This window comes from Pinus tabuliformis, chromosome Q (genome assembly GCF_031772625.1).
Source record: "Pinus tabuliformis cultivar Carrire ecotype Pingquan chromosome Q, CPIR1, whole genome shotgun sequence".
Taxonomy (NCBI): domain Eukaryota; kingdom Viridiplantae; phylum Streptophyta; class Pinopsida; order Pinales; family Pinaceae; genus Pinus; species Pinus tabuliformis.
Window position 1 is genome coordinate 923,009,644 of NC_142296.1, and position 27,546 is coordinate 923,037,189.

Genomic DNA, 27,546 nt, shown 5'->3' on the forward strand with positions numbered 1-27,546 from the left:
TTGGATATACTATCCCCTTTAAGGGCTGAAACCACATAATAAGGTACTTGGTTAACCCCCTTTGGAGCTTGGAGACACTAGCACATGCCAAAGCCCACTATGAATGGGCCATTATGAAGTGCCCACTTTGTTATCCATGATTTGTAAGCTCTCTTACTCGATTATTTTAATGACTGGTTGTTCTGGAAGCCTAGGGTAAGCATTGGATTTTATGCAAGATTGTAGGTGGTTTCCATTTGGGTTTGGTTTCCCTATATGGGATCCTAACCCCCAAAGCTCTACATTGGCACATGTAGGGTGTGCATAGAGAGTCACGGGTCTCCACAGCAGCATGCAACACTCCAAAGATCTTCATGGATGCTTAGAGACTGCTAGCGATCCACTTTTGGGATGATGGTGACATGCTTGGTACATTATGCCCAGCAGGCCCCCATGGGAGCCCCATACTCTTGACAGGTGTCCCAGGACTTGTACAATGTCATGGAAACATTCATTCCACCACATGGACCCTTGTAGAGGATCTACAGGCATCTTTGATTCATATGAAGACCCATGAGGTCATTTATGTACCCTCAGACCCACTGGGAGCACCACAAATCTACTACTTGGAGAACAAGGGGCCACTCCCTTGTCCATCATATTCCGAGAAATTTATTCCTCAATAAGGCACTTCAAGATATTATTGAGCCTTTGGAGGGCCTTACGACATGTACATATTATTATTTGGCCCCTTGTGAGGTTTATTTTTACACTTGTGAGCTGGTTTGGTGGGGCTTGTCACCAATAGGGGTTTTATTTGCACATTATTTTATCATTAGGAGCTAATGTAGGCCCATAGGCTAATTCGAACTCCTTAGGAGGCTATATGTTAATGTTAGATACATTCATTTGGATCATCACTTGATTTGGGGATCTCTCTAATCACAGAGAACTTCACATTTTTTCCTTGAAGGCTATTTTTTGGAGATGGACGAATTTTGACATATGGATTTGGGCTATTTATCTTGTCTTAGAGCTTTGTCTTGTAAATGAAATGCTGGTTGGATATACTCTATAATGTTGTAAGTAAATTTTGATGTTATTATTCTTGTTGCTGCATACTACTAAAATTAGGGTTAGTTGTTGCATGATTGAGATGTGGAATTGAGCATGTTTTTGTTAATTTAATGTATGGGCCAATGTTATATGAATGAAATGTCCTAGAGATTATTTTTCTCGATAAGGTTGCATCATTTGCTTTGAAGTATAAATGCTTGAAGGTCACTTTTCTTTTCTTTCTCTCAACATTGGATGAAGCTGACTTTTCGGGCCTCTTTGATCAAGAAACCAAGTTCTTACTCATCATCATCCTTGACTCCATATCCCCAAGTGAATTAGGAATTGATCCCTAAAAAAAGGTGGTCATCCCCTTCACCTTTTTCACCTTTTCCAAGGTCTAGCCCTCAAATGTCACCTAGGGCATCAATTTCCCGGGAATTGACCCAGGGAAAAACTTCGATCTCCTACAGGCTACTGTGTTGGTGGGTCCCCTCCTATGTTGCAGGAAACGTTGGAGAAGGGTTTGTTTTCGGTCGAAAATGAAACAGAAACGAGGAAACTCATACCGTATGGCCTGGAAACTCGTTTCCGGCCATACTGGCCCATTTCTCGAGGAGGAAACATGGCCAGTACGGCCGGAAACAAGTTTCCAGGTCGTACGACGAAGTTTCCTCTTCTAATTTGACTTTTTCTTGTATTTTTTATTTTTATTTTTTTCGCTTCTAATTTTTTATTGGGCGACTAAAATATCTTCTAGATGCTTCTAGATGCCTCTCAAATTATAAAAAAGAAGAAGTTTTTGAGTGGGGCAGCCTAATGTTCAAGCCTATGGCCCTAGTGTTGATATGCAGTTCATGGTAATGTTAAACATTCTCCTTTATTCATCCTTTTACTTAAATTTTTAACATTACCATGAAATGACTCAGGATGTTTGAGAGTGGTTTCGCCCTCATTGGATTTCATATGGAGAAAGTAGAATTTTAGATCTCACTCAAAATCCAGCAGACTTGTCTGTTTTTCAGGATTTCAGGGTTGGGGGGATTGCAATGTTTCCATTGGATTTTGTCATGTACTAGGGTATGGAACTTGTATTTAATCAAGAGAACCAAGCTCTCTATGCAAGGGAGACTCCCAATAATCAAGAGCACGTAGGGTACTAGGGTATGGAACTTGTATTTAGTCAAGAGCACTAAGGTTGTTTGACTATGTAGGAGGAGACTCCCAATCAAGAACGAGACAAGAAATTAGAAATTTCTCGTGGCTGATTTTGGATATTTCTATTTTCATTATGTGATCATTCATGAGTAAATGCGCTGTAAATTTAGAGACTTATAGTTTATGCAATGACAATTGACAATTTAATCATAATGTAATAAATTAGAATGTATCTTATATGCTTTATGATTGCACATATTTCTTAAATGTCCTAATATATATATATATATATATATATATATATATATCTATATCTATATCTATATCTATATCTATATCTATATCTATATCTATATATATATATATATATTGCGTTTCCTTGTTTCCAAAATTTGGGGGGGTCACGTTTCATATCCGTTCCCGTTTCAGAAACTCGTACCCATTTCCCCGTTTCGTGCAACTTAGGTCCCCTCCCTCCACTCCAAATTTGAGGCAATTCTAACGGTGGAATCTCCAGGAATCCCAAGCTCTAGCTTTAGAATCGAATTTTTCCTAGGTATCCCCAAGGCTAGACCTCAACATGATCAATTCAATGTTTTGAAGTATATATTCTTGTTTGGTCCTTTCCCTTCACCTTGTCTAGGATATGAACATCATTGGTTGCTGCATTCCATCCCCGAACCTGGGTTGGGTCCACTTGGCCCTGTGTGGTCCCACTTCTCAATAAAGATTATTTGTCAAGGACCATTTGGGAATCCAAGTTTCCCAAGGATTATAGGGATTGAGAACCTCATTCGTAAGTCTATTCCTTCTCCCTCAACCCTCCAATCCTCACCCCTTACCCTTGGAAGACCAAGTCCCTTGCTTAAAGAGCAAGCAAGTTCCATTCTTCACTCCATCCTCGGGAAAGGGTTTCTAGGGTCACCTTCCACCTATTCATTGACATATACTTTACAAGTGATCCCTACACTACCGAGACTCCTCCCATCGGTGAAAGTCCGTAAAGAGCAGGGAGACTTAGCTGTGGTGATAGTGGGCTAAGCCTCCACCATTGCCCTTAACCTAGCAGTTGCCCTCTTAGGACCCCCTTTAGGTCCCTTGCTGGTTTGAGTGGTAACATCTCTGGTGTCGTTGTCGGGGAGACGAAACGTGTGTCTTGTTCCCCATACGGAAAATTGACATATCATTATTGAACACTCCATTGGAAGAATGAAGCCCTAGTTCTTCATTGAACTTTAAGGTCGATGCTTGTAGGGTGAAGCAAGCATTTTTCTAGGCATCTTTAATTTCACCCTGGCGACTCCTACATATGTTTCATGTATACCTCAAATAGGTTGTCATTCTTTCGTAAATTTCCCGCTTTGAAAATTGCTAGTATCCCTGGACATCCTAATCATGTCGCGGGAAGGGTGCTATGTGGGATGCCAGTATTTGATGGTGATCCACTCTCCACAATTGACCACGTGGAAAGATTTAATGCACATGCTTTAGAAGAGAAGGTTGTCCACCAAGATGTCCTGATGTTATTATTCATGGGATCTCTTGGCGGTCATAACTCATGGCTGCATGATCATGAGCCTAGAAGTATCTCATCTATTGAAGAGTTCATTGATGGCTTTCTTAAACATTTTCAAGTACACCCTGCATTAAGCATCCAAGAGGAAGCCTTCATCGAGCATCATCAAGACACTAAGAATCTAGGTAATGAGCAAGAAGATGAGTCCTCCTTGGGTCCACATAACGAAAATTATGATTTTGAGGACACATGTGCTGGGAAGGGTGAATTTATGGAAAGAGAAATTGAGACCAACCTTACCTTTCTCAAGGATATTACTCCTGATGAAACCCCTTTTCAAACCTTGAGAGAGATGATCGCAGTAGCCCCTTGGAATATGACATTGGAGATTATTTCCACATTGAAAAGGAGAAACGGGAAATTGTTGGTACGAAATTTGATTGTGCTCCCATTTATGACACCGACAAGGAGGATGAGGATGGGATTAATCTTTCTTTCCCCTCAGGCACTACTTATGATGACATACCCATTGATACCCTTGGGGAGAGAATCTTCATTTTCCTTTGCATAAAGAGGAGTAGTTGGAAGTGATCAATTTTCCTTTTAGAAGAGACTTAATCTTTGTTACTAAGGACATTGATAGGGCTCCCACTTCTCTTGAGTATGATTCTATGTTCAAATCACTTGAGCCTTTAGGTTATGACTTTGGAAAAGCACAACCCGTTGAATACAATATTTCATTCTCCCTTTTTCCTATTAGTCATCATCTTGAGTCTTCATCAAGTGCTTCCCTCGCCCCTAGTCATATAATCTCAAGTAACTGTGAGCCCTTTTCCCCTCCCGAGTATAGTATGAAGGAGAAGCCCTTCATTGATTACACTTTTTCTCCTTGGATGCACCCTCAGGGTTTTGATCATTCCATAGCCCCCCTTCTCTAGTGTAACCTACTTGTGTTTCTCCATCTCGTCGGCCTCCCTTTCCTACTAATCATAACCCAATGAAGGCCATAAGCCATGACGTAAATAATAACGACAATGGTGGAAGTGATATGCCTGAGGTTGCCATCCATCAAAAGTTTATGAGCTTGGTCGTTGACATCTCTATATTTTGGTTGCAAGAGAAGATCTCATGGGCCAAATTACATCATTTCCTTACCTCTTCTCGCACAATCATCCATGTGTGGGCATCATATTTTCCCACCTCCCGCCCACAACATCCTCCATGTGTTTGGATTTGCATTCGCTTTGGGATTTGCTGCATGAGTAATCATATAGGCAGGCATATTTATATTGACATGATGATATGTTGGTTGCATTGGCTTTATGATTAAACTTAATAACAGCTTCATCATATGCATGTTAGGGTAGGATGCATTGCATGATGATTTTTGCATTAGAATTAACCGCATATGATGTTTCTCTTGATAGATTAGATTGCATTTAAGTTTTTTTTTTTTTTTTTTTTTGCATATTTTATTTCTTGTTGGTTTATGGGCTAACATTAAGCATGGGTGATCACAAGACACCATAAAAAACATGGTGCCCCATGCCTTTGATCTTTAATGAGATTTTTATGCAATTTGTGGGTTTATGGTTTCAGTCAAATTTTCGGGGTTTGGGTTTTCATGACAATTACCTGTTAAAGTGTTGGATAATTTGATTTAAAATGGTTTGTTCCAAATTTTCCTCATTTGGGACATTACAGTATATCACCATACTAGATCACACAAAAAAATTACGTGGAATTTGGTTAGGTTTAGGTAGTCATTTTCTAATTTTTTAGATTTTCCGCACTACGGAAATTGCTAATAAAATTGTATTTGTAATGTAATAAGTGATGTCTAGAAAAGTTGTATGGGGTATGAGTAATAAAATTTACATCTCTCACCCTCAAATTTTTACTATGACACACTTTGAGGGGTTAAAAATGTATTTGAACCCTCAAAACCCATTTTTCTTAAGTTTAGTGGGAAATATGACAATTAATTAAGCCAAAAATTAAATAAATGGAAAAAAATAAATATATACACATGCTAAATGTTGTGGAAATGAGGTGAAAAATTCATAGAGGAGTTAAAGTGAAGTCCCAAGGTGATGTGGACTCCTAAAATCAAGGAAAGGACATGTGCTCAAATAAAATCAAATTTCTAGCATTAAATGAGAAAGCTGCTTACTTGGAAATTCGAATTTGTGAAGTTAATGCACATTTGGGAGGACTTGGAAGAATATTTGGTGGATATTTTTGTGGGAAATGTCCTCACATGGGTTATCATCCATCTACACTTGTCATTCCATCATAAAATTCGAATTTGGCACATAAGGGAAGAAAAAAATGATGTCCACTTGCCAAAATTCGATTTTTACACTTGGCATTGGAGCTCCATTCAACAAATTCGAATTTCTCTTTAACATTGTCACCTCATGCCATTTGTTTAATCTCTCTACCTTGGGATTGGATCCAATGTCATTTGTCATTGTCCTTCTTCATTTGGACTTACTCCCAACTCTCTATATAATAGAGCCACGAGCTCTCATACTGTATGATTTTATGAGCTATTGTGCTTGGGAAAAATCTGCTCTTACGTACACTTGTTCTCAATTGCAATAAAAGGATTTTGGGTTCATTCACGAGTTGTTCTTCTTTTGGAGTATGATGATTGACTTACTATTGGTATAATTTCTTTTTCTTATGCTTTGATTTATTTTATTTCCATACGCTCTTGTAGATTTGTTAATGTAAAGCTATCTTGCATTGGCAATTGATTTAAGAGTATGCTCTAGGTGTGGAAATCTCTAGTTATTTTCCAATAAATTTCTAGAGTTTTCTTATCATTGCTTTTTTGTTAAATCTATACGGGACTAATATTTGATTGAAGTTTTGTAGAGGAAAATCTTGTTGGGATTCAAATATCAAGCGTGAGGGGAAGTCTTTGGAGAGATCAACCCACTCTTGACACATTCTCCAAAGTGTTGAGAAATCCAAGGGCTTGAGAAGTTAATAATTTCTCTATTTTGATAACAGCTTGTGAAGTAAATTTGCCTTTAGATTTATTCAAACAAGATCTTTTATATGTTAGAGATTATTAATTTCATCAACCAGCTATCATGCATGATAAATAAAAGAACAATAACACAAGAATAGGCAACAGCCAGGGCAAAAAACTCTCCAAATCTGAGAGGAAAAACCCATGGCAATTCTTCTTATGATATCTTCACTTGACAAAATTTCCAAGAACAATACAAGACCCTTCTACCAATGTGACTCCAAGATCAAGGCTAGATCATTTTGCTACTGCAATTCTTTGACTTGCTATCCCATGGATCAGATCTGCACTCATGGATGGATGATCTGACTGCCTTCTTCCTTCCTCTTCTCCTTCCAAGTCTCCTTTGTCCAAAATAATCCACTAGCCTAGTAGATCCTTCAACGCTTTCTTTCAACAAGAATCAAGATGATCTGCTCTCTTCAAGAAGACTGTTTAGAAACCCTAGCAAAAGATCTGAAGATAACACTTTTCTTCCCACATGTGGGTGATCCACTTGGTCTAGAAACCTTATCCTTGCTTCGCTAGGCTAGTAGATTTCTTCTAGGCATACAACCGAATCCTTTAGGCTTCAAATCATCTCTAATCATGAAGATGTCATGGCACTGTAACACAACCCTAATGGTGATCAGTACCTTTGCATGTGTGGAGGGTTTAGGGATCTTCTAGCCCTCCTAAACCCTTGCTTCAACAATCGTTCTTCTTCCCATGAATCTGCCTTTAAGATAGACCCAAGGCTGAGATGTTTCCTTGATGATGAGGGCAGATTAAGTGATTCCCTCCCCTCGCACATGTGACAAATTTCTGTTGCCATGGATAGGCTTCTTTGTCGTTGAGGACAGAGTTCTTCTATGGCTCCCTTACTTCGCACTCTTGAACATACTTCTTCGCATGGAGTGAGACCCAATTGATCTTGTGATGATGATCCGAAAAGATGAGGAGAGGCCTTATATTTATAGCGTATGATGACTGTTCCTTAGGTTGACATAACATGCCTCTAAGCCAATGTGAACACTCAAATATAAATATATATTTATGCCGAAAATACATTGCATCTTCCATATTTGTTTGGAGGGGTTAATTGCTAGCCTTTTGATCTTGACTTGGAAGGAGTCTTGCACCATGATTCTGCCCTTGATCTTGGAGTCATACATTGTACATCTTTAAGTGTAAATATTTACATCAATGACACAAACCTATCACCTAGCCTGGAGCTCATAATGAGAGCTACTAAAACAAATACATTTTTTGAGCATGAAACCCATGACTCAAATTCACAATATTTTTGCTAGATACAATATACATCATTTACATTGGAATGTGTCATTATGAAGACCGAACCTAGTTACACTTTCTTCAACACTCCCTCTTAACTAGGGAGGTATTCATACATACATGGTCATTGGACAATTTTTCAAGTTCACAGAAGAATTCTCATAAGAAGATCGGATTTGCAATCCATCTGTTATAGCATCATTTCAACCAACATTGTTTTCACATAGCAAGGCCTTGACTAACAACTCCATCTCTCTCTTAGATCATAGCACAATGTTGGCGAGACAATGACTGATAGACACACATCATCATTGTCTCTCTTAGGGTCATACCCACCGGGGTGTTATCCGAGTATGCCCTACTAGGACTATTCTCATCTTGGGTTCCCAGCGCTCGAGAATATCAATCTTCTTGCCCACTCTTATCTTGGATGCCCTACCACATCCTCAAAGAGTGTCGGATGCCAGATGATTCCACAATCCTCCGTTCTTTCTTCCAAACTGAAGACAAGAATGTCGTGTCTAACTCTCCCTCTTAACCAGGGATGAGTTCCAAGTTTCCCTTTGCTAAGAAACTTACTCATGTTCCTTTACTCATAAGAATCTTCCAGAGCTCGCTCTTAAACAGGGACTCTATCATCAGTGCTTTATAGGGTCTTCTAGTTGACTGATGATCCAACATATTGATGTCATCAATTTCTTCATATGTAGGGTTCAGCGATGCATCACTTTCCTTCATCATGTCATTCCTTGTTTCCTAGAAAGCATCCTCCTTGGATCTGCATCTGGGGCTTCCTTCATAGGGCCATCTACCTCCACCTTTCCTTCAACGGTGATTTCTCTATATCTCGAGGTACATAGTTGTGACATATTTCACAACTCTTCTTACCAAGGCCCTGCATACATACCCAGACTTATCCAAAAAGTCAGAAACCAAAAATAAATCACATATATGATATTACCTTTTTTTTGGTGATGACCTTTTTTTATTGACATCTCCTTGTAGATATCAACATCCTGCATACATGTTGACACATCTCCATAGATATCTGTAGTCAAGGGTCTTCAACTTTTCAGACTTCTATCCAAGTCTCCATATCTTTCTGGGAGATTTCCTCATCAAATCTTCTCTAGATGTTGACTGCTTCCATCATGGTTGCATATCTCACGATCTCTATCATCCTTACACCTTTCATTCCCAGGGGCTTCCAATCAGAGTTTCTTAATTGTAGTCAACTACCTCATACTCCATATGAGGACATATTATGTTGATTTCATCTTTAAACCTTTCAGAGGAGGAGATCCTTTCTTCTCTTGATCATGCTTGATCCATGCTACCTGCAACCATGTGACATGATATTATAATATCAAACAAAATATACATACCTCATTTGTCTTGAATCATATCATGATTCTTGCAGTAGACTTCTTGAGGGATCTTTGACCTGCAGTGTAGTTGATAAGTACCATTGACCTGGATTCTTTACAGAGGATATTTGCTTGTAGAAATTCTTCAAAGATTCAGAGAACCAAGATGTTCTCATCTTAGAATTTCCTACACATAACAATTTCATTTCTACCTAGAATCCTTACATAAAGAAATACAATGTACATTAATCATAACCATTAACAGTATTTCTAGAGGATTCAACATATCCTCATTCATCAATAGTTCATCCATGGATGTTACCAAATCCATAATCAGTTCATTCTCTAAAAGAGTTACTTAAACAACACATAAGAATGTTCATGAATCACAACATGCTATGCTAACTAAGACCTATGAAAGAAAACAGGAGGTGATCTTTTAATCATAGTAAAGATCCTCAGGCTCCTCCTTCTTCAGCTTCTTTTCATTGTCTTTTGTTTCCTGAGCGACATGAGCTGCTTCATATTTCCTCTTGCCATTCTTCTTTCACTTGGGACAATCTCTTTGGTAATGTCCATATTCGTGACATTCAAAGCATTGAATCTTTGACATGTCTTTCTTGGGATGTTGCTGGTGACTAGATCTCTCAAACTTTTTGAACTTCCCTTTTCTTTTAAACTTGGCAGCAAATGCTTGCTCTTTGGATCCAACTGCAATATCTTCCTTGGCCTTTAATTGGGCTTCTTCCACTTTGCATATTGCCCATAGATCATTGAGTGAGGATGCCTCCTTCTTGGCCCATATGCTTGTTGTAAAGTTTCCCCACTCCTCAGGTAATGCATTCAGCACTATCATAGTCATCTCTTGATCAGACATGATTTCTCCTCGTTCCTGCAACTGATCTCTTATTTCAGAGACCCTCATGAAATATGAAGTTATACCTTCTTCTTTGCTGATATTCGTTTTGTATAATTCATTCCTCAGAGAGATCACTTCTCCTGCGGTGCTGATGGAGAATAAATCTATCAGTTTGTCATAGATCTCTTTGGCTGTTTCAAGCTTGGCTACATAAGAAATCAGAGAGTCCTTGATAGATTCTGTGAGAACCTTTTGAGCTCTCACTTCATTTTTGTTATGCTTAGCTAGTTCTTGACTATCAGAAGGAGCAACAATTTTCTTTTGTACATAATCAATAACTTCTTGTTCTTTCAAAGTGAGATCAATCCTCTTCTTCCAAGCAAGGAAGTTGGCAACTCCAACTAACTTATTGCTATCCTTGCAAAAGACATACTTTTCAAGATTAGATTTGCTCAAATCAATAAGATACTTGATGTAATGATCCTTGAAGCTTGACTTTAGATGGCTGCCTTGAAGGAGCTTGGAGAAGCTTGACTACAAGGGAACCTGAGATCTGCTTGCCTTATCCTTGAGGATCTGCTATTCAACTGAAGTAAGAGGATTCTTGATAACTTCCTCTTATAGATCCCTCACTTTGATAGATCTTGGAGTTTCAGAATGTGGATCTGAATTCTGAATCTTGCTTTGCCTTCAGCTTCAACTGCTTTGCCTCTTCCTGAATGTTCTATATCAGCCCTTTCTTGATCTGTACCAACCCTCTGATACCATGTTGAGAAATCCAAGAGCTTGAGAAGTTAATGATTTCTCTGTTCTGATAACTGCTTGTGAAGTAAATTTGCCTTTAGATTTATTCAAACAAGATCTTTTATATGTTAGAGATTATTAACTTCATCAACCAACTATCATGCATGATAAATAAAAGAACAGTAACACAAGATATAGGCCGCAGCCAGGGCAAAAACCTCTCCAAAACTGAGAGGAAAAACCCACGGTAATTCTTCTTATGATATCTTCACTCGATAAAATTTCCAAGACCAATACAAGACCCTTCTTACCAATGTGACTCCAAGATCAAGGCTAGATCATTTTGCTAGTGCAATTCTTTGACCTGCTGTCCCACGGATCAGATCTGCACTCATGGATGGATGATCTGACTGCCTTTTTCCTTCCTCTTCTCCTTCCAAGTTTCCATTGTCCAAAATAATCCACTAGCCTAGTAGATCTCTTCAACGCTTGCTTTCAATAAGATGATCTGCTCTCTTCAAGAAGACTGTTTAGAAATCCGAGCAGCAGATCTGAAGATGACACTTTTCTTCCCACGTGTGGGTGATCCACTTGGTCTAGAAACCTTCTCCTTGCTTCGCTAGGCTAGTAGATTTCTTCTAGGCATACAACCGAATCCTTTAGGCTTCAAATCAGCTCTAATCATGAAGATGTCATGGGACTGTAACACAGCCCTAATGGTGATCAGTACCTTTGCACGTGTGGAGTGTTTAGGGCTCTTCTAGCCCTCCTAAACCCCTGCTTCAGCAATCGTTCTTCTTCCCATGAATCTGCCTTTAAGATAGACCCAAGACCGAGATGTTTCCTTGATGATGAGGGCAGATTAAGTGATGCTCTACCCTCGCACATGTGACAGACTTCTGCTGCTATGGACAGGCTTCTCTGCTGTTGAGGACAGACTTCTTTTGCAGCTCCCTTACTTTGCACTCTTGAACAAACTTCTTTGCATGGAGTGAGACCCAATTGATCTTGTGATGATGATCCGAATAGATGAGGAGAGGCCTTATATTTATAGCGTATGAGGGTTGTTCATTAGGCCAACATAACATGCCTCTAAGTCGACGTGAATGTGATATATAGCCGACATCAACACTCAATATAAATATATATTTATGCCGAAAATACATTGCATCTTCCATATTCGTTTGGATGGGTTAATTGCTAGCCTTTTAATCTTGACTTGGAAGGAGTCTTGCACCATGATTCTGCTCTTGATCTTGGAGTCATACATTGTACATCTTCAAGTGTAAAGTTGTAAACATTTACATCAATGACACAAACCTATCACCTAGCTTGGAGCTCATAATGAGAGCTACCAAAACAAATACATTTTTTCAGCATGAAACCCATGACTCAAATTCACAATATTTTTGCTAGATACAATATACATCATTTACATTGGAATGTGTCATTATGAAGACCGAACCTAGTTACACTTTCTTCAACACAAAGAACTCTCATTGGTTCTTTGAATTTCCATAGTTTTATCTTATAAATTGGTTTCTTGTAGATATTTTCTTGGACATAGCTTGTGTACATGTAATGTTCCTAAATAGGAATACAAGTCATATAAAGCAAATAATCTGTGCAGCAAATTATAAAAACGAAATACACATTAAACACCCATAGAAATGCTGCAAATATGGAACTGCTGAGCCATTTTATTGTTGTTTTGAGGGAAAAATACAAATGATAATAGAATGGTGCACCTGGCTTGTCTTAGTGGACAAGCATGATCAAACCCACGTGAGAAAATGGCTGATTTGATGACTGCTCCAACTGCTGATTGACTCACTATTGGTATAATTTCTTTTTCTCATGCTTTGATTGATTTTATTTCCATATGCTCTTGTAGATTTGTTAATGTAAAGCTATCTGGCATTGGCAATTGATTTAAGAGTATGCTCTAGGTGTGGAAATTTCTAATTATTTTCCAATAAATTTCTAGAGTTTTCTTATCATTGCTTATTTGCTAAATCTATATGGGACTAATGTTTGATTGAAATTTTGTAGAGGAAAATCTTGTTGGGATCCAAATATCAAGCGTGAGGGGAAGTCTTTGGAGAGACCAACCCACTCTTAACACATTCTCCAAATAACTTTCATTGGTTCTTTGAATTTCCATAGTTTTATCTTAGAAAGTGGTTTCTTGCAGATATTTTCTTGGACATAGCTTGTGTACATGTAATGTTCCTAAATAGGAATACACGTGATATAAAGAAAATAATCTGTGCAGCAAATTATAAAAACGAAATACACATTAAACACCCATAGAAATGCTACAAATATGGAACTGCTGAGCCATTTTATTGTTGTTTTGAGGGAAAAATACAAATGTTGGACACCTAATCCTAAAGGGTTAGTGTGGAAGCCGAAAAGACTAAGGAGTCCAAGAGACCTTGGGATCTGAAACCCAAGAGTCAGATATTGTACTATAAATGTAAATCAATTGTTAATAAAAATTGCATTGCATGATTTATCCTTCATATCTTTTGTGCTGTCCATGTGTGTTTAACATGGTATCAGAGCCGCTTGTTTTTCTGTGGCCTGTTATGTGCATGTCAGTCCTGGCCCTCTGCCATATTCTTTTCCAGCGCTCCTGACATGCTGCCTCTGCCTCTGCCATATAACGCATCTGTCCAAGCCGTTATGAGACCTGCGTTCTCTGTCCATAAATGCCCTATTTAAAAGCGCTGCTCCACCTGCATTTAATACGCTGCTCTCTGCACACAAACGCTCCTTCACCCAGCGAAATTTGTGCCATTCTTTACCTGCGCCTGACATTCACTTGACAGATGAACGTTTGCATTGTTCATCCGAATAAGTTGATTGCTCTCTGAGCGCATTGCCTGAGCGTTTGCCTGACACACCTCTGCTCCCTGGCGCACCAGCGCTGCATACGCTCTCTGCTCTCTATCCTGACAAATCTGCTCTTTGCAGGGTCTGCAGGGTTTGCAGCGTATATCTTTATAATAATCTGCATACTGAATTTTAAATAATGATACCACACCACCTGAACTCGAACGGTAGAGACGCTCTCTGTAGATTTCGATGAGAATACGGTGCATTCAGTGACATTCCGTTTTGAAGGATTCATTCTTCAGTTATCCACCTTCGAACAGGTTCGATCCGATGACCTTTCTATGCCATTTACCATTTGAAATCCCTGTATACTATGCATATTTCCACTATTGTTGAAGCTTCTTTCGAAGCATTCATGGTGTTTCCCCAACATTAATGGCGTTTTCGGAGCTTGAGTGGTGTTTTCCGAGCTGTACTGCTGCACGCAGCGTCGCGAAGAAGATGCGGCATTTGTTTTTCTGAGTACTCGAAGGCCGAAGGGGAGTGGAAAGTGTCCAAGAAAGAGGAAGGAGCCCGACTTCGGTGGCGGCTTATCTTAGAAGAAGAAGTAATAGAACAACTTCGGTCCAAGAAGATAACATGGAGGATAAAGGCATTACGCACAGAGATTGGAAACATGAATTCCTCCCTTTATAATATTAGTGGCTACATTCTTGCTAATGGCCAAAGCAACCACTCAAAATGATTTAAATTTTAGAGGATGCAGCAGTTTCATATGAATTTACTCTTCCAGTGGCTGGAGTCGACTTCTGTTCAGTTCCGGTATCAAAAAGTAAGCAAATGAATGCCCTTGAGCAAAAATAAATGCGGGAAAAGGTTCCGATACTCCAGCTAATTTTCTGCATCCAGATTCCATACTAGAAATTCCTTAAACTGAGGGCAGAAGCCTCCTTGAAACCTGCCTGCAGATGAGGCCTCTTTCCGAGAGGTCCTTCAACATTTGGCGCCGTCTGTGGGAAACGAAACAGATGAGGAGGTGCTTCAACACAAGCCATGTGATGACTGCAAACAGAGAAATGCATAGAATTGGGTATAATTGGTAATCCATAATAATCTGCGAAACCAATATGGATAATTTCGTATCATAAATCAATTCGACCATGGTAAGGAACATTTCGAAGGTTCAGTCTACTCGAAGGTCAGTGTAGGCAGATGTCGAGAAATATGTCGGCAGATGGCTAAAAATCCTCTTGTTCGCAGTCTAGGCAGATGTCAATAAATCCTCTGGGCAAACCTCAATAAAACTTCGATAAATCTTATTGCAGAGCTCAAGAAATCCTCTAGTTTGTTCGTCCCTACCGCAGCGAAGATGACTGTTGCTTTCATTTGCTAAGATTCCTGGTTTGTTTCACAAGGACTCAATCTGCACAGTGATTTTACAGCGTAATCGAGGTGTACATATTGTTTTGGATTGAAGGAAAGGAGGAACATATCTATTGTATCTGTGTCGGAAGGACTTTGAGCCTCTCATTCTTGCTGTTTATTATTCTTGGATTTATTATTGAAGGAAGAGGTCAAGCTACCCTTATGTATATTCGTGGAGTTTGAGCCGTGTCTCCATTGTTGGTATTCGTGGATTTTTTATTCTTTTTGCATTCCGAAGCTTCCAGAAGGAATATAGAGTTTCAAATAATCTCTGGTTGATTTTTCTCTTTAAGTTATAGGGTTTTCTTGTGCAACTTGAAGATATTTAGCAGCTTACATTTTTCTGTGGGATTTGGAGGATTTTTAAGAAATGGCTAAGCCTGAAAGAATATTAGAGTTACTGAGAACTCTAATCATATCCACTACTGACAGCGCAATCATAATCAATAAAGACATTATTGCTGACATTCAGACATGTCTACAAAATGCACAGGAAAATATTGAGTTTTTGCAGCTAGAAACAAAGCTACAACAAGAAGAATTACAGCAGTGGAGTCATCATTCTGAACCTGTTTCTGTTCAGAAAATTGAAACAGACTCCCATAAACAGCAAGACACTAATGTTGCAAATTTTGTGCCTAATACAACAACAGATTTACATGCAGATGTTGAAACTCAGTCTGCACTTCCCAAGCCCATCATCAGACCTTGGGAACAGCTTGTCCACAACAAGCACAGAACTGGTCTTGGATATGACAAGGACTTGTCCTTTTATATTCCAGACTATGCCAAGCCCATTCAGTTTCAGAGTGCTGGATTCATTTATGACAGTTCACCTGCTCCTCATGACAGTTCACCTCCAGCTGTTCCAGACTCTGTCCCTCTTCCACAGCAATAACAACAACCAAAAAAACAGATCGTGAAATGCCAACACTGTGACCGAGTTGGCCATTTGAAAGATCACTGTTTTGATCTTCATCCATGTAAGCACTGTCATAAAACCAGCCATTCTTCACACAGATGCTTCAAAAACAAACGTCCTGCAAGAACAAAGATTCATCTTGGATGGATCGCTTCTTGGCAATGGGCATCAACAGCCAAGAAGATATTCCAAACACATGTCAGAACTTGTTCCAGAGTATTGAACAGTCTTGCAGTTGATTTTCTCCATCTTCTCACCTTGTACCTGACAGGGGGGAAAATGATGGTCATCTACAAGCTTCAAAGTCACATCAAGCGAGCCTGAGCCACAACCTGCCACACCAGTTTCAGAGTTGTAGCCAGAGACAAAGATGCCTGAACATGCCTTCAGTTGGCAATCTGGGACACTTCCTCTAGCAGAAGACTCCAGCTTCTTGCCAGTTTTGGAAGAGTTCCAGGAATCGCAGAGTTGTTGGTCATCCTTAAACCATCACAAATTAAGAACACTTCCTCTAGCAGAAGACTCCAGCTTCTTGCCAGTTTTGGAAGAGTTCCAGGAATTGCATTAAGCATTCCAGAGTTGTTGGTCATCCTTAAACCATCACAGATTGAGAACACTTCCTCTAGTAGAAAACTTCAGTTTCTTGCCAGTTTTGGAAGAGTTCCGGGAACTGCACTAAGCGTTCCAGTGTTGGTGGTCATCCTTAAACCACTGCCCTTTTTACCAACATTTCATAGAGCACATTCAGCCTAGTGCTGCCATGCATTTTTGCACATTTTGTATTACAGCTCTCTTCTTGGACTCATACATAACCCTTCGGATTAAGGGGGGGAATGTTGGACACCTAATCCTAAAGGGTTAGTGTGGAAGCCGAAAAGACTAAGGAGTCCAAGAGACCTTGGGATCTGAAACCCAAGAGTCAGATATTGTACTATAAATGTAAATCAATTGTTAATAAAAATTGCATTGCATGATTTATCCTTCATATCTTTTGTGCTGTCCATGTGTGTTTAACAAATGATAATAGAATGATGCACCTGGACCTGTCTCAGTGGACAAGCATGAAAAAACCAGGTGAGAAAATGGTTGATCCCATGACTGTTCCAACTTCCAACTGCTGCACCAATATGCAATGCACTGCCCAGAAAACTACCTTTCTACTGAAGTTCGAATTGCTGAAAAGTCCATTTCCTATGCCCAGAAAATTATATGCTTTTAACCCCAGACTCCTTGGCTTAAACCCAAAAAAGCTGACAAAGGATTTTGGATGGTTTAGACTTATGAAATTTGACCCCCTTGAAGCCCAACTTCAGCTTCAACTCCAAAACTCAGCCTGTTGGAATCTGCCTATAAATCCTCCCGGAAATGGTCCCAAAGTACAGGGCTAATCCCTACTATCAATCCCCTGACTCCCCAGATGGGCTTTCGGCCTATGGTGCCTGCTCCTAAGCTCCAAAAAAATTGCTGGACTGACCCTCTGTGGTATCCCCAAGCCCAGTAATTCGAACTGCTAGGATGCTGGCTTTGTTGGCTCCAAAACTCACAAGGAATGCTGGCCTATTGCTGCTCTCTTAGTCCTCTAACTCCCCCGGCAAATGGCTGATCACTGATAGCTCCAACTCCTCTTGCGTGTTCTCCAGCTAGCCAAAAATACGCACTCCTTGCTTGTGGCTTAATGAGAATGCTGCAACACATTCGCGGATCTCCTGAAATGACTATGGAACTGCCTCCCTAGGGCGGGCACGAAAGGTCCCTCGAAGGAAAGGTTGAATCTCCCGCTTGAGAGATTCAAGGCCAAACAATCGGTTGACTCAGCTAAACAACAGAGCGAACAATCAAGTAATTTTGTTTGCAAGATGTAAGAATGAATCCAAAATGAGAACTTCTTCCTCCTTATAACTCCTAGGGCCTTCCTTGCCTCATGTCGGCACCTCCATCCACCTATTCAACTTCCCTCCAAGCCATTTGAATGGCCTAGTCTGAATTCTCATGTGGGTGGCCCCCACATTCCACTAGCAGGCAAATAAAGTCGAATTGCCTCCTAAGTCCCTAAGTTGAAAATGATGGGTTCTCTTCCTTAGCCAAAATTGTGCAAAATTATGTAATTGTAGCAACACCTTGTTACAAATGTATTTGAGAAGGGGCATGGCAGTCCTCCCCTCCCAAATGTTGCTTTCCCTCAAGCAACCTCAAAGCTGGGTGCTCCAAAATGTGCTCACCCTCCCAGCTGGCATACTCATCTGGCAAGTTCTTTCAACGCACCAAGAACTCCTTGATGGTCCTGCTCCTCAATTTCCTTTCCTTGCTTTCCTAAAGATGGCCTCAGGTTCCAAAACCAAGTGGCCCTCATCATCTAGTGGGGGTAAATCAGTTGCTACTTTCACCTGTTGTCCCAACACCTTTTTAAGGCATGAGACATGAAAGACATTGTGAATCCTACTCCCCTAAGGCAGCTCTAGTTCATAAGCCACCTCTCCAACTCGTTTAATCACCCGGTAGGGTCCATAGAAGCGTGGTTGTAGCCTCTTGGCCCCCTTCTGCTTCACTGTGGACTGCTTGTAAGGCTATAGCCGGAGGTATACCAAGTCCCCCTCCTTGAAATGCCTCTTCGTCCTGTGCTGGTCTGCGTACACCTTCTACTGATTTTAGGTTGTCACCAAGTTATCCTTGAGAGCCTTGAGGATGTCTTGGCTCTCTTGGACCTAGTCTTTGGCCTTTGGGGCCCGACTGTCTCCAAAAACAATGTCAGCAAAAGATAATGCATCATATCCATATAAAGCACAGAAAGGAGTCATACCAATGGACATGTGGTGAGTGGTGTTGTAGCAGTAGTCGCCCAGATGCAACCACTGAATCCAAGCCCTCTGCTGACCGATCCGTAGTTCCTCAAGTACCCCTCCAACCATTGATTAACCTCTCGGTCTGGTCATCTGTTTGAGGATGGTAGCTAGTGCTATGAGTGAGCTCGGTCCCTACCAATCTAAAAAGTTCCTGCAAAAAGCCTCCCATGAACCTACTGTCCCTGTCACTCATAATGTTCTTGGGGAGCCTGTGCAACCTGAAAATTAAAATCTCCTGAAAGAATAGTTCTACAACCTGTGCAGCCGTGTATCTGGTGGGGATGGCGAAAAAGTGGGCATATTTGGTCAATCTGTCGACCACTACGTAGATGCAGTCCTTCCCCTGTACTTTGGGGAGCCTTGTGATGAAATCCATAAAGATATTTTCCCATTTCCCCTCGGGGATGGGAAGTGGCTGTAGGAATCCTGCAGGGTGGATCAACTCCCCCTTGTTCCTCTGACATGCCTCACACTCCTGTACGTGCTTCAACACGTCCCCCTTGAGGCCCTTCCATGTGAATCTCTCCCTAACTGCCATATATGTTTTTCGAAACCCCTGGTGCCTGGATAATGGTGAGTCATGTGCTGCTTGGAGCACCCTCTCCCTTAGCTGCGAGTTGGGTACTAGGAAAATGAGCCCCTTGTAATAGATGATGTCATCCATCACTCGGTAATGCTCATCTGCATGGGTACCCTCCAAGACCTCACATGCCCTCCTGTCCTTGGAGTACTCCAACAATAGCCGAGCCCTCCAATCATGGCAGATACTCATGAGGGATAACCCAATTAGTCTACGAGATAGAGCATCGGCCACCAGATTGTGCCTTCCCCGCACATACTCTATGTCGAAGTCATAGGCGTGTACCTTGCTGACCCATCTTTGCTACCTGTCATTGAGGCCCTACTGCCCCATGAAGTGACGAAGACTGTTGTGATCAGTCTTCACTTGAAACCTGTTGCCCACCAAGTACTGCGGAATTTGTCCAATGCATGCATGATGGCCAGCATCTCTTTTTCATATATGGAATATGACAGCTCATGTGGTAGGAGCTTTTGACTCTCGAAAGCAATGGGATGCCCCTCCTGTGACAATACTGCTCCAACTCCCACCTTGGAGGCATCACACTCCACTGTGAAGGGCTGGGAAGAATCTGGAAGTGCCAAGACCGGGCAACTGCTCACCACCTCCTTGAGGTGATCGAAGGCAACCTGTGCTCCATCAGTGCATGTGAAAGCCCCTCTCTTGGTCAAATCGGTTAAGGGCACTGCCAGTTGTGAGAACTCCTTGACAAACTTCCTATAGTAGGTGAAAATGCCCAAGAAGCCCCTCAGTGCAGTCACATCTCGGGGTACTGGCCAATCCTGGATGGCCTGAATCTTCTCCCCATGGACCTTCACCCCATCAACACCAATGATATGCCCTAGGTAGAGCATCTCTGTCAAACCAAACTCGCACTTGGAGAGCTTGGCATAAAACTGTTGCTCCTCCAAAATGCGTAGCACCTCCTCCAAGTGTTGGAGGTGCTCCTCCCATGTCCAACTGTAAATCAGAATGTCATCGAAGAAAACTAGCATGAACCTCCTCAACTGTCCCCGGAAGACATGGTTCATGCATGACTGGAAGGTGGTCGGAGCATTGGTCAGCCCAAATGACATGACCAGGGACTCGAAGGAACCAAAACCCACAAGGAATGCTGGCCTATTACTGCTCTCTCAGTCCTCTAACTCTCTTGACAAATGGTTGATCACTGATAGCTCCAACTCCTCCTGCATATTCTCTAGCTAGTGAGAAATACGCACTCCCTGCTGGCTGAATGAGAATGCTGCAACACACTCTCGGATCTCCTGAAATGACTATGGAACTACCTCCCTAGGGCGGGCACGAAAGGTCCCTCGAAGGAAAGGTTGAATCTCCCGCTTGAAAGATTCGTGGCTAAACAACCGGTTGACTCAGCTAAATAGTAGAGTGAACAGTCAAGTAATTTTGTTTGCAAGATGTAAGAATGAATCCAAAATGAGAGCTTCTTCCTTCTTATAACTCCTTGGGCCTTCTTTGCCTCATGTGGGCCCCTCCATCCACCTATTCGACTTCCCGCCAAGCAATTCGAATAGCCCAGTCTGAATTCTCATGTGGGTGGCCCTCACATTCCACTAGCAGCCAAATAAAGTTGAATTGCCTCCTAAGTCCCTAAGTAAAAAATGATGGGTTCTCTTCCCTAGCCAAAATTGTGCAAAATTGTGTAGCAGCACCTTGTTACAGATGTATTTGAGAAGGGACATGATGTAAAGAAAATACTTCTAAATTTATATCTCTTTTAAAAAAATGTGCTTTCATTGATTTATTTAGCTATCCAAGAGCACTTTCCATTACATTTACTTGTCTCTTGATGGTTTGAGTTTTCATATGCAAAGTCTATTCCAAAAGCAAGTATTGTAATCCTTTCAAACAAGTGTTTTCTTTTCATGCTTCAAGTCTAATTTCATATTGATGTCTTGGTTTAGCATTTCCTTTTTACATTTCCAAGTAACTACTAATCGTTGGGTTTTTACACTGGATGTATCTACGTGCTCCCTACAATCTGATATGCCCTCAACCTCATGCTCAACCTCCTCCTTAGGCTCCTGGTATCTATAGCCAGGTCTCCACTAGCAAAAGCGCCCCCTGGTATCACCCTCTAGATGTCCCTGTCCTGCCTTCTCCTTTCGAGGAGATCTGGTGTCCTGAGTCTGTCGACTTACCCCACATGGTGTAGATGGTTGTATTCCCACGGTTTGTGCACCTCTAGTGTCTCTATTGTAAGGAAAATGATAGATCTCGTTTGACACCTTCCTCAATTGAGCCAACCTCTCATCGTTCCAGTGGATTCCACCATAGAATTCCTGCATACAGAATCTCCCTTGAGCCATGGGTGGTGTATGGTGTAACCCGTCACTATGCATACATGCCCAAATCTCCCCCGATCTCACTAGTTACCCACAGTTGGGCCAAGATCATGCTCTAATACCACTGTAATATTCAAAATTGAAATTTACAACTAATAACAGAAACATGAACCAGGCTATAGCAAATAAAATCATAAACACACATGCACCATAAAAAACACCAAGAAGTTGGGCAAATAAGTTGAGCCATTTTATTAAATTATGAGCTGTAAGGAGTACATATAGCAAGGAACAAGTGCACCTAGGCTTGCATAAGCAAGTTGGAGCAAACCCAAGTAGAGGATATGACCCCGATATCTAAGAAACTTTGACCCAATATCCTTTTGCGCAGACCCATTGGCAACTACTGCTGCACTAGAAATGCTAAGAATGACCCTCTACGATGCCCGTAATCGCCTGAAAATGCAGTTGTAGGTTATCCCAAAAATACTCATCTAAACCCATGAAGGAATCTGCCCCAAACCAACCACCCAGAAAACCCACAAAATGGTGTAATTACCAGCTAAATAATAAAATGTATTGTTGGGCAAAAAGGGATTTCTGGCCCGAATACCGCCCAGAAAATTCTGCAAATTTAACCCCGAAGTCCTCTCAACAAACCTACAAAAACCCAGAAAGGGTTTTTGCTAATTCCGATATTCCAAAATTGCCCTATTTTGGCACTACGCCCTCTTGAACAAATATTTCATCCCCCAGTGATGAAATCTATTGAAATCCTCCTTATTTCTTCTCAATCTGCAATAGGAACGATAAAGGAAGTTTTCCCGGATGTTGGGGAGAAGTCTCACATCAAATCCCAGCACAAGATAGCTGAAATCAGCTCCACAGAAACGTTGTCCAGTGACCCCCTGCGCAGGTCCTAGGAAGATAAATTCGTTCCTCTCAAAAGCAGCAATCTCCAGCCTCGAAATTCTCCACAAAGCTTAGTCTTCCCCTGGAGCAACTTCTCTAAATTTCTCTCGGCAAACAACCCCTGGAAAATAGCTGAAATAAGTGGTACGAGTTTCTCTACTACATCCTCCCTAGAGCACGAATTAGCTGAGGGGAATGGCTGAAAGATGCTCCCAAAATTCCACAAGCCTCCCTTCAAATGTAGCAACAAATTTACCTCCCTAGGGTGGCACTCGAAGTCCACCGAAAGAAGGGTGAATTCTCCCCTTGGAGAACTTTGTGCTAAGCAACACTTGTGACCCAACTAAACAACGTGAGCAACAAAGGAAATAGATGAGTGAACAAAGACCCCAATAGCTTCTATGCTCCTTCTATTTATAATTTTTTCTTGCCTCCTCATGTGGGTCCCTCCATCCAATATTTCGACCTCCTTCCCTTAGCAATTCGATTTTCTCTCCAAGTGGTGCATATTTCTTGTAGGTGTGGCCCCCACATTCCACTAGAAAATTAATTTTCTATTTCTCCTAAGTCCCATATGCCAAAAATGTCTCCAATGCTCAATTTACAAAATTGTGCTATGCTTAGCACCTCCCCAATAAACTCCATTAACTCCCTCAGATGAAAAATCAAAATTGGGGACATTACAGTGTTTTTGCAAGAAACATAAAGCTGGAGTTAGAGGGCCATTGTTGTTCAATTATGTAATTAGTGCACTAAATGATTTTAAAATTGATGGCTCTCCAATTCCTAAAAGGATTAAGGACGCTTGAAAATAGTTGTACCATACCTTTCCTTGTAATGGGACAAACATAAAAGAGGTATTGACATTGCCAGTTAGTAAATATGGTCTTGGATAGTGCAGGATTCAACATCTCATATCAAGAGATTTCTTCCCAAGAGGCTAACTAGGTGGGATATTTCTATTGGACATACCTATGAGATGAGGAAATGGGAAAATTGAAGACTTAGCCTTGCCTCTTGTGTGAGTATAAACTCCTTTGCTTTGATTTCCATTCAAAAAATTCATAATTGTATCCTGAATGACTTACAATAATCGAATACTCCCACTTTTGGGTTTACAATCCTCACAATTTAATCAGGGTCTTCATTCAATTTACATACTTTCCAAGAAACCCTTAATCAGAGATGTGACCTTATACACGAGGAAGCTAAATGAGTTGACTGCTTTTGGATAGTGTGGTCCTTCACACACTCCCATAGGCTCAACGTATTTTGAAGACTTTGATCTCTTAGAAACTACTCTCTAAGGAGTGAATGTCATGGAAGGGGTTTACCAATGCTTCATGTCTGCACTGCAGTGATGGTGGTGGGGTCAAAACCATCCACCACATTTTTTGGATATGTAAGTGTGCTCGGGAATGTTGGGATCTTATAGAAGATACTTGGCACCATATCCTTTGCAATACTACAAAATTTATTGGAAATCTACTCTACTAACTAAAGTTGACTCCATTGCTTCTTTGCACTTTAGAGAAGTATGTCACGCTATTAGAAATGTTTCCTTGTATGTTCTTTAGAAGATTATATGTGAGGTTTTTTTCTCATAACTTGGTTCTCTATTTTTTTTTCACATAAAAATCATCATTCTAACAAATTCAATGTATAATTTAGAGCTAGAGGCACTCTCATTAGGAGAGATGTGAAAGGTTGTGATCTCAGAGTTCAACATACGGTAAGGTTTTCCTACTTTTCTTTAGGTAGAATGAAATTGGTTTATTTAGACCTAAATTCTATATCATAAATCTTTTCGTTTTTTAATATGAACAATATTTCTTCAAAGAAAAAGAAGAACTGAAAAATAAAGTAAACCGCAATTATAATGCAATCACAAATTTTTGATTCCAACCTAATCAGTTTATTACTTTGATAAAAGCATTGTGAAACCAACATCCTACAAACATTTAGTGCCGTTACATGTTGATGTTTGTTCTAGAAATTAAACTTAATCAATAAATTAATTATTTTTTGAATTGATATAAAACAGAAAGGACTTGTAAGTCTATGATTGTTTAGAAAATTGCATACCATGATTTTGTCACAATGCATAATTGTCGAGAGCCGATGAGCCACAAATACACATGTTCGACCAGTTGCGAGTTCTTTTAGAGATTGAAGGATAGATGCCTGCCTAAGACACCAGGTTTCTTAACATGTGGTCCCCAATGTGTATTTATCATCTTAAGCTGAAAGACAGATTACTAGTACCTCTGTGGATGAATCTAATGCGCTAGTAGCCTCATCGCAAATTAACAATCGTGGTCCCTGTTGACACCGAACGTGCTTTAAAACATATATAAGTTTTGATCTTCTACGGTATAAGAAATCACTTTCGGATTTTCCGCGTTGCTTGTCATTCTGTCGACGTTTCAAACTTGTCATCACAATTCATTTCCAGGACAAGCAATGCACAACATCCGGAAGTGAAGTCATATACACATTTTTATAACATGTCAGGATAAAGTCAGAAATACCCTTTTCCAAAACTTATAATATATATATTTTTAAGCGTTGTTGGCTCATAGATTGCATATGTTATATTTGATATTGTAATAAATGAGAGAAGAAAGACAGGGTAGTCAGAAAAGATAATATACCCACTTTGAGAAATGCTCTTGCTATGGCGACTCGTTGTTTTTCCCCTCCACTAAGCTAGCAAAAACGAGACAAGTCATAAAGCTCATCAGTACTCGGTATTGATTGCATTAACACTTAAAATAATTGTTCATTTATATATAGATTTTTCATATTACAATATCATCCCATCATTCTTTTGACTAGTAACAAGCGGAGGAATACAGCCTGAAACGAAATTGCCGATACGAGCGTTCATATAACATAGACAGCACTTAGAGGGAGTAAGGACACTAATGAAGGGCCATGCATAAATTAATAGTGGCAGGTGTGGCGTTAGTGGCAGGTGTGACGTCTTGTAAGATCCAAAATATCAGTTGGACCTAATTATCCATGATTAGTAATTCTCGTCACAAGCTTCTTAATATTTAACCAATTACCAGCTACCATATTTACCAAATATTGTGACCAATTAAAACCACCGATTTCCTGTCTTCTGTGAATATGGTCACCAGGTCATTCACTCTATTTGTTCATTCACTCTATTTGTTGTTTTGTGATTAGAGTTTTGACGCCTTCTTGCTAGGTTATGTCAGTCTTGAGAGATGACGGAGACTCAGTGGTTTGAGTAGCTGTGACCCATGGGCATCTAAGTGGTCAAAATCACCCAGGATTGCACCTAGCCTAGGTTACACCAGCACTTAGCATGGCTGGATTTTTCCCACAGAATTTCGAACCAGTGACCTTTACACCACAGAATGCCTTCAACAAAACATCCTAGGTCACACCAGCCACATGGTTAGATTTTTCCCACAGAATTTCGAACCGATAACCTTTATACCACTGAATGCCTTCAACAAAACATCCTATTACTGTCTACTCACCCGGTGAACTTGAATGGATTTTTGTTGTTCGCTTGCCTACAAAAAATTCTACACATTTTTTTAGTAGAGTTTTGGGGTGTCTCTCACGTCTGCTTATTATTTGAAAACCAGTGGCCACACATGTATCAGCTCTGCCCTAATGGATCGCCTGTACTGATACATCTCAGCTTCTTTTCATGTCTGTCTGCACAAAATTATTGTGGGCTGTGTCCCCACAGATGTGAGAACAGTTTCGAAAAATATATTTTGTCTATCCTCAACGTCTCCAATAGCGTTTTTCGACGTATGCTCAAACCCATCTCTTATATTTATGTATGGATCACATTTTATTAAAAACCATCTGTTATGTTTATGTGTGGATCACATTTTATTGTCACATGCTCAGCATGCCATTCTCAGTAACCTGTACATGCCCTTCTCTGCTTGTCATCTCCATATGATGCAGTTTTTAAACATGATTTTTTAAGAATATGTAAATGTATGATACTAAATGGCATTCTAATGCCATGAATCAGAACATGGGCCAATTCTACTGATTGTGTATTGCAAAAAAGGATTAAAAATTAAGAAAAAGGAGCACTTCTTTAAGTTTTCAGTGTCTTTTATAGACAAAGGCCAAGACTGCCGAGTTTTCAAATTCGTGAAGTCAGACTCACTAGGTTAATCTGGCACATACTTGACATGTTTATCCGAATGGCGAGTATAACTCGGGGCCAAGTTAAAATCGGAGCAGGTGAATCGATTTGATTTCTGCAGAGTAGAGTCAAATTCAAAAGTCTAAATCGGACTCAAAGAAAGTTCGACTACTGTTGTTCTTGTGTGCTGCTCTCATTGAAATTAATCAGGCTTCAAAACACCAAATATCCACGGATATTATACGTTTTGTATGAAGTTGGATAAAAATGCTCTGAATTGCACCTTTTTTCCAATACGTTTCTGGGGTATTTCTGACTCGAATCCAGTGATCGATTGGCCATTCCACAATGAAACGTTACTTGCTCATAAATGTCAACTACTTTGTGGTTTGGATGTCCGAATCAATATGTGATCTCAAAAGAAGAACACACAGGATTGATGAGAAACGCAAGGATTGGCTCTATCAGATTGTTGTATCATATGAAAGACTAAGTAGCCTAGATGGAGTTATATACGATAAAAGGGGCTGATTTTAGGCGTACAATGTATTTAAAAAAAAAAATTTAGCCATGGTT

The 27,546-nt window shown here is 40.3% G+C and overlaps 1 protein-coding gene across 1 annotated transcript in view; it reads right to left on the reverse strand.

Annotated features, from left to right (window-relative positions):
- The window catches only part of LOC149222478 (ABC transporter B family member 25, mitochondrial-like), a 553,005-nt gene that overhangs the window by 12,876 nt on the left and 512,583 nt on the right, over positions 1 to 27,546 (reverse strand). The window contains exons 13-15 of the mRNA XM_089385458.1: positions 25,479 to 25,529; positions 25,086 to 25,142; positions 24,906 to 25,004 (exon numbers count right to left, since the gene is read on the reverse strand). Coding sequence (XP_089241584.1) covers positions 24,906 to 25,004; positions 25,086 to 25,142; positions 25,479 to 25,529 — 207 coding nt within the window. The remainder of the gene's footprint in view (positions 1 to 24,905; positions 25,005 to 25,085; positions 25,143 to 25,478; positions 25,530 to 27,546) is intronic.